This window comes from Lissotriton vulgaris, chromosome 3_1 (assembly GCF_964263255.1).
Source record: "Lissotriton vulgaris chromosome 3_1, aLisVul1.2, whole genome shotgun sequence".
In the NCBI taxonomy this organism is placed as follows: domain Eukaryota; kingdom Metazoa; phylum Chordata; class Amphibia; order Caudata; family Salamandridae; genus Lissotriton; species Lissotriton vulgaris.
The window spans coordinates 287,037,596-287,050,818 of record NC_141689.1 but is presented as its reverse complement, the minus strand read 5'-3'; the positions used below and the strand labels follow the sequence as shown (position 1 = coordinate 287,050,818).

Genomic DNA, 13,223 nt, shown 5'->3' with positions numbered 1-13,223 from the left:
GCCTGTCGATGCGCATGCGCATCGAGCTTGCGAGTCTATGGTGGCTTATCCACTCTTTATCCAACTTGCAAGGAATCGTGGCGATTCCTTGCAGTGCACAAGAAATTTAAGCTCAATGCGCATGCGCATTGAGCTTAAATGCGCGTGCACATGCCCCCAGCCGCCTGCCTTGCCTACTCTCTCTCACAGCCTCCCCCAGCTCCGCCCCCTCACTTCTTGATTGCACGGCCGCTAGGCCGTGCCTCCCCTACTCTCCTCCTCCTACTCGCCTCCTCCTACTCTCCTCCCCTCGCCGTCTGTTCCCGCACTCCTCCCACACCCCCGCTCCGCCCCCTCCCCTGCCTGCCATGTCGCGTCGCATTTCTCCTCCCCCCTCCACACAGCAATGCCCTCCGTTCCTACTCTCCTCTTGGCACAACAGTTCTCCTGTGCGCTGTAACCGGCCCTTTGTCTTTTAAACTGACTTGTTGTTTAAGCACTGTATTAGTTTAATTTCTATCCTTCAGTGTGTTTTACTTAAATTGTTCAGAAACATGAGTCGCTCTTACTTCTTAGTATACATTTACTAATTTACTAATTAGTTTATCAAGATACAAGAAACATATTTATATATATTTTTCTTGTGTAAAGTAAACCAAAGTATACTTTCATCACAGCTTCTACTTGAGTCAACTGCGGACATCGTTGAAGCAACATGGCGGCGGTGTTTGCTGTTGATGCTGCCAGGCCAATACTTCGGACAAGTCCTCAGATACTGAGGCGGACAAGCGAGATCCGCCCCGTCACGTGCGACAACCTCAGGCTGCAAGCCCTGGCTATTTTTGTCAACATTACAACTTTGCATGAATTCTTAGCCCGTTACGAGGATGTTTAAATGTGAAACTTCACGTGCCAAATGGCAAAGTAATGTTTGTAAAACAGGCGTGATAGTGTCACATTTGGTAAGCGGAATTTCCCAACTATTTAGAAGTATTTACATTCGTTTTTCATGTCACGAATCATATAGGCCAGTAAACCTAGTCTCTTTTCCCCATAAACACTGTAGCAATTTTGGAATCTTGATTCTGGTGCTTTTGAAGAACGCTGTATCAACTAAGCATTAACACATTTTCACGAAACTAAATCATCGCAGTTTATCGTGTAGAGGACCAACGCATCAATTTAGAGTCTAAAAATCAAATATTGGTACCTATTTACGTTAATTCTTTGACGCTGACGTAGTTTAAAAACTCCAACGGAACTAATTTCATACGCGTTTTTTTTATAGTCGCTTAACACAAGCACCAGAACCACCAACCCATCATGGCAGACACGTTTACACTACACTGGCGAGGGCTACCGTAGTCCCTTTTTAGTGTCACCGCTTGCTCGTCCGTCACTGTTATTCGGTGTCTGTAGAGAAGTACACTCCTCCTCCGCGGGACTTCGTTCGGATAGAGTGACCGTCATGGCTGCTGCAAGAAGGGCCCGTGCTTACTTCCGCAGTGTCGTCCGATTCTCTGACCGAGATCTCTGCTGTTGATCTCCCCAGCTGGAGACGCAGGACGGAGGGGGAAGGAGAAGCTTGGCTACCTCCGAAGCATGGTAACTGCACCGCCCCAGCACAATGACAGGAGCGATATCCCATAAGATACTTTGATTTAGTAGGGATCAGCGGGATTTAGAAACACCACTGTTGTTACTGGCGCAAGATGTGTTAGCTCACCCTCACTCACCCTCAACCCCTCACCCTCACTCACCCTCACTCACCCTCAACACCTCACCCTCACTCACCCTCAACACCTCACCCTCACTCACCCTCAACACCTCACCCTCACTCACCCTCAACACCTCACCCTCACTCACCCTCAACACCTCACCCTCACTCACCCTCAACCCCTCACCCTCAACCCCTCACCCTCAACCCCTCACTCACTCTCAACCCCTCACTCACCCTCAACCCCTCACTCACCCTCACTCATCCTCACTCACCCTCAACCCCTCACCCTCACCCTCCCTCAACCCCTCACCCTAACTCACCCTCAACCCCTCACCCTAACTCACCCTCACCCACCCTCAACCCATCACCCTCAACATCAACCCCTCACCCTCACTCACCCTCACTCACCCTCACTCACCCTCACTCACCCTCACTCACCCTCACTCACCCTCACTCACCCTCACTCACCCTCACTCACCCTCACCCTCACTCACCCTCACTCACCCTCACTCACCCTCACTCACCCTCACCCTCACTCACCCTCACTCACCCTCACTCACCCTCACTCTCACTCACTCTCACTCACTCACCCTCACCCTCACTCTCACTCTCACTCACCCTCACTCACCCTCACTCTCACTCACTCTCACTCACTCTCACTCACCCTCACTCTCACTCACCCTCAACCCCTCACCCTCACTCACCCTCAACCCCTCACTCACCCCCTCACTCACCCTCACTCACCCTCACCCACCCTCACCCACCCTCACCCACCCTCACCCACCCTCACTCACCCTCAACCCCTCACCCTCACACAGTGCAATAGGTCTCGGAGCATTTGAGTTAGAGCTTTTAGAAATGTTTATGGCTTTTTTTTATTTGTAATTCTTTAGCATTGGCTACAGGAAACAAAAATGCTAAAGATTTACAAAAAAACCCCATAAACAATTCTAAAAGCACTAACTCTAATGCTGCGAGACCTATTGCATTTCCAATGCTTGTTTATGAATAGGTCTATTGCATCCTAAAGCATAGCTTCTGTTAAAATTGTATCTCTAAGTCTTGGTTAGTAATCCAGCTTCCAAGCGGATTGCGGTCCACTGTGCAGATCGCTTTACCGATCCAGGATCTCCGTACCCGGACGGTTGTTAACCTTTGCCTCCACGGTTTCCACACCGGGAGACAAGCAGTGGATCACCTGACCCTGCTGCGCTTATTCCAATTAATTATTCATCGAAGCCAGGACGGGGATCCCTTCCTGTGCTCGGTTACATTCCCACTCCGGGACACTGGCAGTGGATCACCGGACCTTGCCTCAGAAATTTTGATATTTCATTCCCCTTATCTATTCCAGAACTGGGCTCCGTTTTTTGGACCCATTCACGCCTCCATTCACTGAATCCTGTGACGGTACCTCTCGTCAACCGTCTCCACCTCTTGGTTCTCCCATGGCCTAACTGGGCTCCATTACTGCGCCTATACCAAGATCACCATCGTCAATCAGCAACCCGGTCCCGATGAACATCCTAATTCAATAGGATCGAAACGTCGTCGACCCACAATACAGCGCAACTCAAGGCGCAGCACTTCCTTGGTTTCCAAACTAATTGTAAATACCCATTCACTAAAGAGGAACCAGCAACTCTGTATATATTGTTTTTTATCTTTGTCAATTGCGTCTTCACTGTTTTTCACCCATATGTCGGATGCACCGTCAGTTTGTCTCACTATCACGTAGCTCACAAAGCCCTCTTGGGTTGCCAAATGCATTATATGCCTCCAGTGCTGATATTTCAAACCGTTTCCTAATTGTCTGCGTAAATATGTCTTTAAATATATGATGCTATATGCACTTCTGAATCTATTGAAATTCCGAGTCTCTCTTTCAGTCTATGTCCAGATCTTTTGTTATGGCTTGTACATAAAAACGTTTCTGTTACCAAAGTGAATCCAATTGAGATATTGTTGTTTTTAGGTCTCGCCTGTCGATGCGCATGCGCATCGAGCTTGCGAGACTATGGGGGCTTAACCACTCTTTAACTGACTTGCAAGGAATCGTGGCGATTCCTTGCAGTGCCCGTGACTTTTAAGCTCAATGCGCATGCGCATTGAGCTTAAAAGCGCGTGCACATCAGTTCCCTCATCCGCACGTCGCATTTCTCCTCCCCAGCTCCCCTCCCCAGCTCCGCCCCCTCACTTCTTGATTGCACGGCCGCTAGGCCGTGCCTCCCCTACTCTCCTCCCCCCTCCTCCTCCTACTCTGCCTGCTGTGTCGCACCTCTCCCCTCTCCCCGCTCCGCCCCCTGCACACTGGCCTGAATTGTACCGAAGACTGGACCTCGTATGCCCTCAATCCATATTGTGGACCCCTTGGCTCCTGTTCCCTCAAGAGGGCCGCCGCAGACGCTCTGCATGCACCTTTGGTCTGTCCATATATTGTTTCATTACACTCCCAACCCAAAATGGCCGACACTTTCTGCCGCGCGCCCATTGGTCATTTGCTTCCATGTGACCGCGAGCGGCTTTCTTATTATGACAACACATTGCTGAGGGCGTATCGTGAAGATCTCTCACGCCTAGCAAGGACCCCCATTGCGGACCTGCAATTCTTCCTGTGGGGTAAGCCCTTAAAGATGCGCGACATATTCGAGGCTCCAGACATGCTTTATTTATTTGAACCCGCCTTCAATTTTTATGTGTCAATTGTTTATGTGCACTTTCCCTTCCCGCAGATTATCCATCAAGGGCACTGTTCCCGCTGGTAAGCTCGTTTATTAGAGCACCCTTTTTTCACTGCACACTCGGTAATTCATACCCCAGTTCACTCTCCCCTCTCTCCCCACAGACGTCTTCAATACTCCCCTTGGCCCCACCTCGTGGTAAGTTTTTTCCGCAATAATGGCAGCCCCTTTTTTGGGCAATATGACCGTAATTAACTGTCTAATTCCTTTCCCCTTAGACACTTGTTATACTTTGCATACAGCGCTGAACTCCTCTCAGCTTCATTCCACCGGTAAGCCTCTCTCACGGTCCCTTACTCCTGCACTCCTTTAGAGTCCTTCACTTATGGCTAGCAATGTTGCATTCCAAATGCTATAGGTGTCACATTCGCAAAGGTTATAACTATTGGCATTGTAAATGACAAAGCTACCAATTTAGCTATTTTAAAAACCAACAAATAAATAAAATATTTGTCATTTACAAGACCAATAGCTCCAACTTTTCTAATGCGAGAACTATTGCATTTCCAATGCTTGTTTACATAAGTTTTGGTTAGTGATACTTTCCGCAATCCTTAGTTCATGACGAGAAGCTGATTTACAGTTCTGCAAGAAACATTTTCAAATGGATTGCCTTGTTTTAGCTAAGTTTTATCGGTTCAGTCTCAATTCTAATCAGATTTATTTTTTACATTGCTGCTCTTTTCGGAGGGATCTGAGCTAACTTCTTTAGCCTAGTATCCAGATTTACCGAGACTCCTTGCAGTGTACTTGTTGCTGTTTCCATTTTAGTCCTGTAGGAGAGGTTCTGTCTTACTCATTCAGAAGTATGATGCATTTTTGTTTGCACGCATGTCTGTTAATATGAGATGCAGACTTGTGGTTCATCCTAGTGAAGTGCTAGATGAAGGAGACTGGATGTGAAACCGCTTTCAGTTGAGGCAGGGGCAATTCAGGTGAGGTTTAAATCTTCTGGGCGCGATCTCAAGTTAGCTGGCAGTGTTTCCCTCTTAGAGGCAGGCTGTGTTAAGTATGAATTAAGAAGTACAGTGGTTGTATGTAGATAGGCTGGGGCATGGGTCCCGAAGGAGAGCGTCCTAATTTCCGAGGTTCCTGTATTTTGAAATAATTGGGTATTAGGGGGAAGGACAAGGCAAGTGCAGAATGGATTCAGAATGATCATTGAGCATGTATGATTAAATCCATTAGTAGACCAGTGAGTTCAGTTTAAGCTGACCAGCTTATTGGGGGAAGGCTTGTAGGGATTTGTAATACCTGTGGTGGATTACGAGGGAAAGGGTGCCTGAGAGGGTGTTGAAAGGAATTGGGTCTCTGATGGCCTGCGCTATGTTAGATGCAATAGAGAAACAAGAGCAGCAGTGGAATCCCAAGTTCTGGGTTTACGGCTGCTGAGACCATGTTTTTGCTTTCATGGAGGCCCAGGAGTAGTTCTGAAGTTACTTTACTCGAAGTAGGGAGGGAAGGTTGGGCTGCCCTACATACAGTGGCAGGGGTTTGTGACTGAATTGGTGTCTATATTAAGACTAAGGGCTGTGGGAGGTTTTTGAATTCCATGTGTGTAGAAGAGAAACGGAATGGTCTTCTAATTTCGGTACATTATCAGAAACTTTGATCGAGGTTTTTTAAATTTCATTAGATATTCTTCTACATAGATAGAAGCAGAAGGTGCAAGGGCTAGTCCCCATTTATGGGACATTTTCGACTTCGAAGAGGCCCTTAGAGAACCTTTAAAGGTTTCAGCCAGAATATGGAAGTAGAAATTGAAGGATAAGAGAAAGCGGCAATAGACCTAGAAAAAGCCCACAATACTCTTTGCTGGGATTTTCTTTATGGAGTGCTAAATAAAATGGGGAAGGAGCGTTGATTTGTCCAGTGGACTAAACTCCTGTATTCAACACCTACTGTCAGAGTCCAGACTGGAAGGTATATTTCATAAAAATGTGTGGTTGGTGGAGGAGCGCGGTAAGGCTGCCAGCTCACATCATTATTATTTGCTATTGCAGTTGAACCACTCGCTTGTAGCATAAGAGCTGGTGGAGTCTACAGGGGACAGGGCATTGTGCATTACTCTGCTCTCGATGCAGATGATACGTTTTTGTTTCTTAGAGATTCAAATGTAGATTTGCCACATGTGATTAACCTGCTTGCACGCTTTTTCGGCAAGCATCTTGTCAATGCTTTATTAGGAGTAAATCTCACCTGTGTCCATTACTAAAAGATGCACCTCAAACTGAGGATCTAGAGGGCTACATGGGAGGGGACATTACCTCTGAGGGTAAAGTTGTCCCATGAACCTCTGACCTATTGGAGGGTAACATTGGTGTGACCACTAGAAGTGTAGAGTTCTAGAAGACACTGCTGTTATTGGTGGGTGGATGTTTAGCAATAGCAAAGATGGTTGCACAACCCAAATTGCTTTACTGCACTACCTATAGTGAAACCCTGTAGAAACTTCCGTGAACTGGATTCATTATTGATTAGCATTAAATGGGGAATGGGTAGGTGCAGAGTGGACCGTGCAACATCTAGCAATTATGGGAGGAATAGCAGCTCCAGGTTTTGAGGCCTATTTGGCGTCACAGTTGCAGTGGTTTGCTCAATGAATCCATTCCCAAAGATTTTCTGAGGAGTCCAATATGGAGTTGTTACCAAATCTATGTATTCTATACTTAATCCTTCTGGCTCTGAAGAGGCCTGTTCAGGAGACTCGCACTGCATTGCAGGTTGCTTGACAATGTTGGTGTTGTGCTCTCCAGTGAACTTATGCTCCTGTGCCCCGTGGCCCGGAGATCCCATTGAGCAGTTTGGAGCAAATTATTCCTGGTGGAGGTTTGACGGGGCCTAATGGAATGGTCTATCCATGGAAGTTTTAGGGGGCCTAAAGGAATGTTCTATCCATGGAGTGCGTAGAATAGGAGATCTTTATAGAGATGGGAAACCTCTTTCGTTTGAGTAATCCGCTTCCTTTTAAATCCAGAGAGGGAATCTTTATTGCTTTGGGTGGTAGTAGCCTGGCTGCGTCTTCATTGGGGCATAGGTGTAGATGAGCCTCAACAACTTGGTGCTTGCCAGGTGTTATGTACTATGTCTGGTCGATTTAGGGCAGTGACTTATCTTTACCAAGCATTATGGAATGATAAGGTAACACCTCTAGTGGGACTTGGAAATGGAAAGTGGATTTTGCACATCTTATTTCAGAGGCACATTGGGCACAAATACTTCCTTGTTCATATACTCTATCTAGGAATGTTAGATTTAAGCTGATTAATTTCTATTATTTACATAGGGAATATTTGACTCCACTGATGTGGCATGTCCTTGATGTGGTGAACTGGGAGTAATTCTGCTTCACATGGTGTGGTCTTGTCCACTATTGGTGGATGTTTGAAGAAAAGTAGTGACCTGCATTAATGAGCTTCCACAGAGATTAATTGATTATGCGCCCTTGATTTGTCTTCTGGGGAGATTTTCTAGAAGTGCAAAAATATATCAGGATTTATTGACTTTGCCCTGATCCTTGCTGGTCGCGGGATTGCAATTTATTGAAAAACTAGTATGGCACCCAGGTTTGAAAAATAGAAGGAGGAGTTGATTTGGTGGGTTGGCTACGAGAGTGCTGTGTTACAAAGAGAAGTAAGGTAAGGAAGGATATCAATTGACCGGGCTGAAGCATGGGGTCCTTTATTAGATTGTGTAGTAGGCTGGCCTAGTATTTGGTGCTCACTTATGTAAATGTAGCACCCTGCACCAATCCAGACAACTCTTATGGTGATTTTAGTAGTCTTAGACAACATTAGAAAGCACTCTAAGTGGTAGCTGTGGAGAGCAGTCTTCAGGCTTAGTCCAGGAGGAGTGTAAAGCAGCTTGTTTTACCAGTACTTAATCTTATGGTATAGGTTAAGTGAAAAAGAACCATACAGTGTAGTTTATACAAATAAGTATGTATTACTAACACTCACTATTATCATGAAATATCTTCTACCCAGAGATAAAAACACAATAATTTGTCAATATAATATGTAAGTCCCCAGGGAGAGATCAAACCATACACTAAAATAGTGGAAAGCAAACCACGACCAAAGTCGAGAATGGACCGAAAAAACAAAGAAGAGCTGGGAACCCAAAGATCCACCCAAGGTGATTATCTAGGAACCCCATGGCGGTCGTGTGTAGAGTGGGAATACGACTGTGTGCCCAATAGAAGTCAATGCGTAAGTTGTGGTTGCAATTTTACAGGACCCTTCCCAGCGCACCCTGAAGAAACCCTGTGGAAGATGGAAGTTTGGAGAGTCACCCCACCCATAGATACTCCATGAACCAGGATACCTACACCAGGGAAGCCCAGTGGATTGGTGCAAAGTGATGTCGGAACCCACGCAGACCACAATGGTGGACTTGAGTAAAGATGCCGCTGGCGAAGAAGGGGGAAGAGTCCGGTGGAACCTAAAGGTGGATTCAAGATGAGAGGTACCTGCAAGCAAAGGGGACAGTCTATGCCATTCTGGAGTGACCAGGAGGCACAGAAGACGAATTCCCACCAATGCTGGAGATGCAGGAGAGATGACCGTGCCCATGAAGTTGCAGCTGTGCAGACGGTGTGGGGGTATGATTCTATGCACTGTAAAGCTCCTCCCGGAGGCCCTCGGGGCTCCCGGTACCAGTCTTCTAGACCCGGACAGCAAACTATAGCTGCTACTGAAAAGAGACACTGTTCTGCCCTCCTGCTGCTGAGTCAAGCTTGAGCAGGGGAAGACCGGACACTAGGTTTCCTGTAACAGGACTTAGTGTTTTGGGACAGGGAGGGGACGCTTGCCCATAACAAGGTAGCTGTTGTACGAGCTGATCGGCTCACGTTTTAGACATTACATACATGCAGCTGCAAGCCAACGGAGATTCTGGCGCCTTTAATATTGCACTGTAGGCATGATTTCAGGCACTTGGAAGAATTCCGATTCCAGAGAGAAAGAGCTTTTGCAGATCCTGATGTGATATAATCCTGCTGATCTTGGAGGTATGGGTTCCCCCACATAAGCCTAAGAGACCTTCTATATTTTATAAAGCCTAGTTCCTAGCAAAGGAGGGTGATATACTAGGTGCTATAATACCTGTTTTCACCATCATTGTAATATGATTTCTCCTTATGTGTTTTATGGAGTTGTAGCAATGCTGATCATATTATTTCTAATCATATGTCTCCTTATGTTAGCAATGATCTTGCATCTTAGAGCATGTCGTTAAAATAAATATTTGAACCTTTCCCGTCTCTTTTTTTACTCCTGTTGTGGACTGGTATGAGAGTATAACGAAAGAGTGTTCTTGTTTCCCACCATTCCTGAGTATAGCCTAAGTTGCATGTTCTGGGTTGTCTAATCTTTGCTATAGCACAAAGAGCTAATGTGACACTGATGCTAGCTGGTTAGGGTTTCTAGGTACTGAGGTGAGTTCTTTTGGTCCACCACAATTCACTGAGGTCCTGGGTCCCTGGGCACAGTTCTGTGTAGCCCCTTCACATTTGATTTTCAATATCCTTGTAATCCAATCAGACCTATGAAGCAATACATGTATACTCTCCAATTTCTCATTGCAATGAAGATTTTTTTTTTCCTCCAAATTTGAACCATTCCTTTTCTCTAACTACGACTTTGAAAAAAGTCATCTTATTTCTGTTCTGGATTTTTAGACATTTTGACGCCAGCACATTTTTACTTGGGGTCAAGACAGAAACAGCCATAGGTTTGTAGTGTGCATTCAGTAAAACTTACTGCCTTCTACATTCTTAACATGGTCCCTCGCCATGTTGTCCTGTGTTGTGCTGTTATCTAGAGTATAACAGTTTTTTTTCTTCTTGCATATATTATTGCTGATTTACGTAAAGAGATCAGTATATAGAAAATATTTGATCGTGTAGATTACCTGTTCTGCATTATGGAGGTTTTTCATTATTATGCGCGTTTGACAATGTAGCTGCAAGCTTATTGCAACTACATCCTGCTTTAACCCTTTAATTGCTGCCGACGGCCAACGGTCGCCACAAGCGCTACCTCCCCAGTGCTGCGCACGACCGTTGGCCGTCGGGTCAGCATTCGTTCTCCGAACGTTCAGCACTGGGCGCTGAACGTTCGACGCTGGGAACGGGTTAAATAGAATGTCTATGTATGTTTTAAATATGATGTTTACTTAACTTCATATAACAGTATTCCAATTGTATTTTTGTTTTACCTGCATATTGCTCGATTAACTGTAAAATCTGTAGATGCCACTATTGAGTCTGGAAATATTTACCTTGATGAGTTTTTGGTACTATGTGCAATCCGAAATATATCCTCAAGCAGCAGTTGGTATGACTCACAGAGCTAACTGGTTCTTTTTCGTTACATTTGAAAGGTCTTCACCAACCCTAAGCAGATATGGACCGGGACTTCAGTGATCCAAATATGAACCCGGATTTCAGGGATTCAAATATGGACCCGGACTTTGATGCAACGTTTGATGAGGAGTCCCAAGAGCCCAACGATGAGGTGATGCCATATAGTGATGATGAAACGGAGGATGAGTTAGACAGACCGGAGTCTGCTGAGCCAGGACAGAATGAAGCCAACACAAAGACCGAAGAGCGACAGAAGACTCTGACTAGAGGTATGTGAATGACCCATCTATTCTTGATCGAGGAGTGCCAGAGAAGGCATGTGTTGTACATTTTGGTTACTTATCTCTATTTGGAACAGGGTTATTGCTACAGTATGAGCAGTTTTGATTTGACTCCACTACAAACAGCCTCAGGAGCATGGATGTCATTTAGGGGTGGCCGCTTTGACCTCTGTCTTTAGCTTGACCCCTGGCTTGTTGCTTGCACCCCCCCGGCTTGTTGCTTGCACCCCCCCGGCTTGTTGCTTGCGCCCCCCCCGGCTTGTTGCTTGCGCCCCCCCGGCTTGTTGCTTGCGCCCCCCCCCCGGCTTGTTGCTTGCGCCCCCCCCCCGGCTTGTTGCTTGCGTCCCCCCCGGCTTGTTGCTTGCGCCCCCCCCTGGCTTGTTGCTTGCGCCCCCCCTGGCTTGTTGCTTGCGCCCCCCCCTGGCTTGTTGCTTGCGCCCCCCCTGGCTTGTTGCTTGCGCCCCCCCCTGGCTTGTTGCTTGCGCCCCCCGCCCCGGCTTGTTGCTTGAGCCCCCCGCCCCGGCTTGTTGCTTGCGCCCCCCGCCCCGGCTTGTTGCTTGCGCCCCCCGCCCCGGCTTGTTGCTTGCGCCCCCCACCCCGGCTTGTTGCTTGCGCCCCCCGCCCCGGCTTGTTGCTTGCGCCCCCCGCCCCGGCTTGTTGCTTGCGCCCCCCGCCCCGGCTTGTTGCTTGCGCCCCCCGCCCCGGCTTGTTGCTTGCGCCCCCCGCCCCGGCTTGTTGCTTGCGCCCCCCCGCCCCGGCTTGTTGCTTGCGCCCCCCGCCCCGGCTTGTTGCTTGCGCCCCCCCGCCCCGGCTTGTTGCTTGCGCCCCCCCGCCCCGGCTTGTTGCTTGCGCCCCCCCGCCCCGGCTTGTTGCTTGCGCCCCCCGCCCCGGCTTGTTGCTTGCGCCCCCCGCCCCGGCTTGTTGCTTGCGCCCCCCGCCCCGGCTTGTTGCTTGCGCCCCCCGCCCCGGCTTGTTGCTTGCGCCCCCCGCCCCGGCTTGTTGCTTGCGCCCCCCGCCCCGGCTTGTTGCTTGCGCCCCCCCCCGGCTTGTTGCTTGCGCCCCCCCCCCCCCGGCTTGTTGCTTGCGCCCCCCCCCCCCCCGGCTTGTTGCTTGCGTACCCCCGGCTTGTTGCTTGCAAACTCCCATCTGCTCCCCCCTTGAAGCAAATAAGTCCATGGTTGACTGGAGTCCCCGGGTGTTGGTTTCAGTGCCCCATGAGGTTGCACCACTGCATAGTAAATATTAAAATAGTACAGCACGGTTTTGAAAGTTTAATGAAGTTTGGCCTCACCGTTCATACTCTGCAACACTTGCTGCAATTTAACCAGTGAGGCGGCAAAAATCAAACTGTGATAGACGAAGGTGAGCGAAGGTGGGGCCTGCTGTTCCGTTCTGTCAACAGTGGTGAGGTCGCATTTCACAGTATGGAATTTTGTCATGCATTGTGGAGTGTTGTGGCTCACTGGTTAGAGGCGGCAGACCCGGAAGCAGAGGACGGCCTGGGACCAGGGTTCAATTCCCGACGCGGCAGGGTCGTGAACCAGGGTCAGCGGAATCGATAATTCTCGCCTCGGTGCCTACTCTAACCAGGGATTACACTCGGCAACTCTGGGCATTAGCTTGCCTCATCTCCACAACGGCCCCCCACAAACGCCGGGGATGCCTGGTTTCACCTTGGAGATACCCAGGAGGGAACATCTCACAGGGAAAGCCAGGACGGGTTCCCCAGCGGTCTATAGCGCCAGGACGCCTCCGGGTAGCAGTGCGCTGTACAAGACACACACATTTACATTTACATTCACTGACCGACATCGTGGGCAAAGTTGTTTATGGAAGTCAGCGAATGAACCCCAAAAAGGAGCACTGTGTATTTGCACGTTTGCTTGGAGACGATTTAAATTATTTTGTTTACTTAATAACTGAATCAGATAGACTACTACAGCAACAAGTCTGGAAGCAAATTAATTAGTGCACCATAACTTGGCGTCCTTTTTTTAATGACGTTTAAGTACTGAAAAGCTATTTAGATTGTTGTTTTGATACCGGTGAGAGCCTTTGATTATCGGGGTTTGGGTGGAGCGTCAAAATGAAAACTTCTGTAGCATTTCTATTAAGCAATTGAAGTAAATACGTTT

General features: G+C 48.0%; 1 protein-coding gene across 1 annotated transcript in view; it reads left to right on the top strand.

Annotated features, from left to right (window-relative positions):
* Positions 1 to 13,223, top strand: part of ATP8B1 (ATPase phospholipid transporting 8B1) — a 496,708-nt gene that overhangs the window by 153,228 nt on the left and 330,257 nt on the right. Inside the window, exon 2 of the mRNA XM_086960445.1 lies at positions 10,825 to 11,076. Coding sequence (XP_086816571.1) covers positions 10,848 to 11,076 — 229 coding nt within the window. The 5' untranslated portion in view covers positions 10,825 to 10,847. The remainder of the gene's footprint in view (positions 1 to 10,824; positions 11,077 to 13,223) is intronic.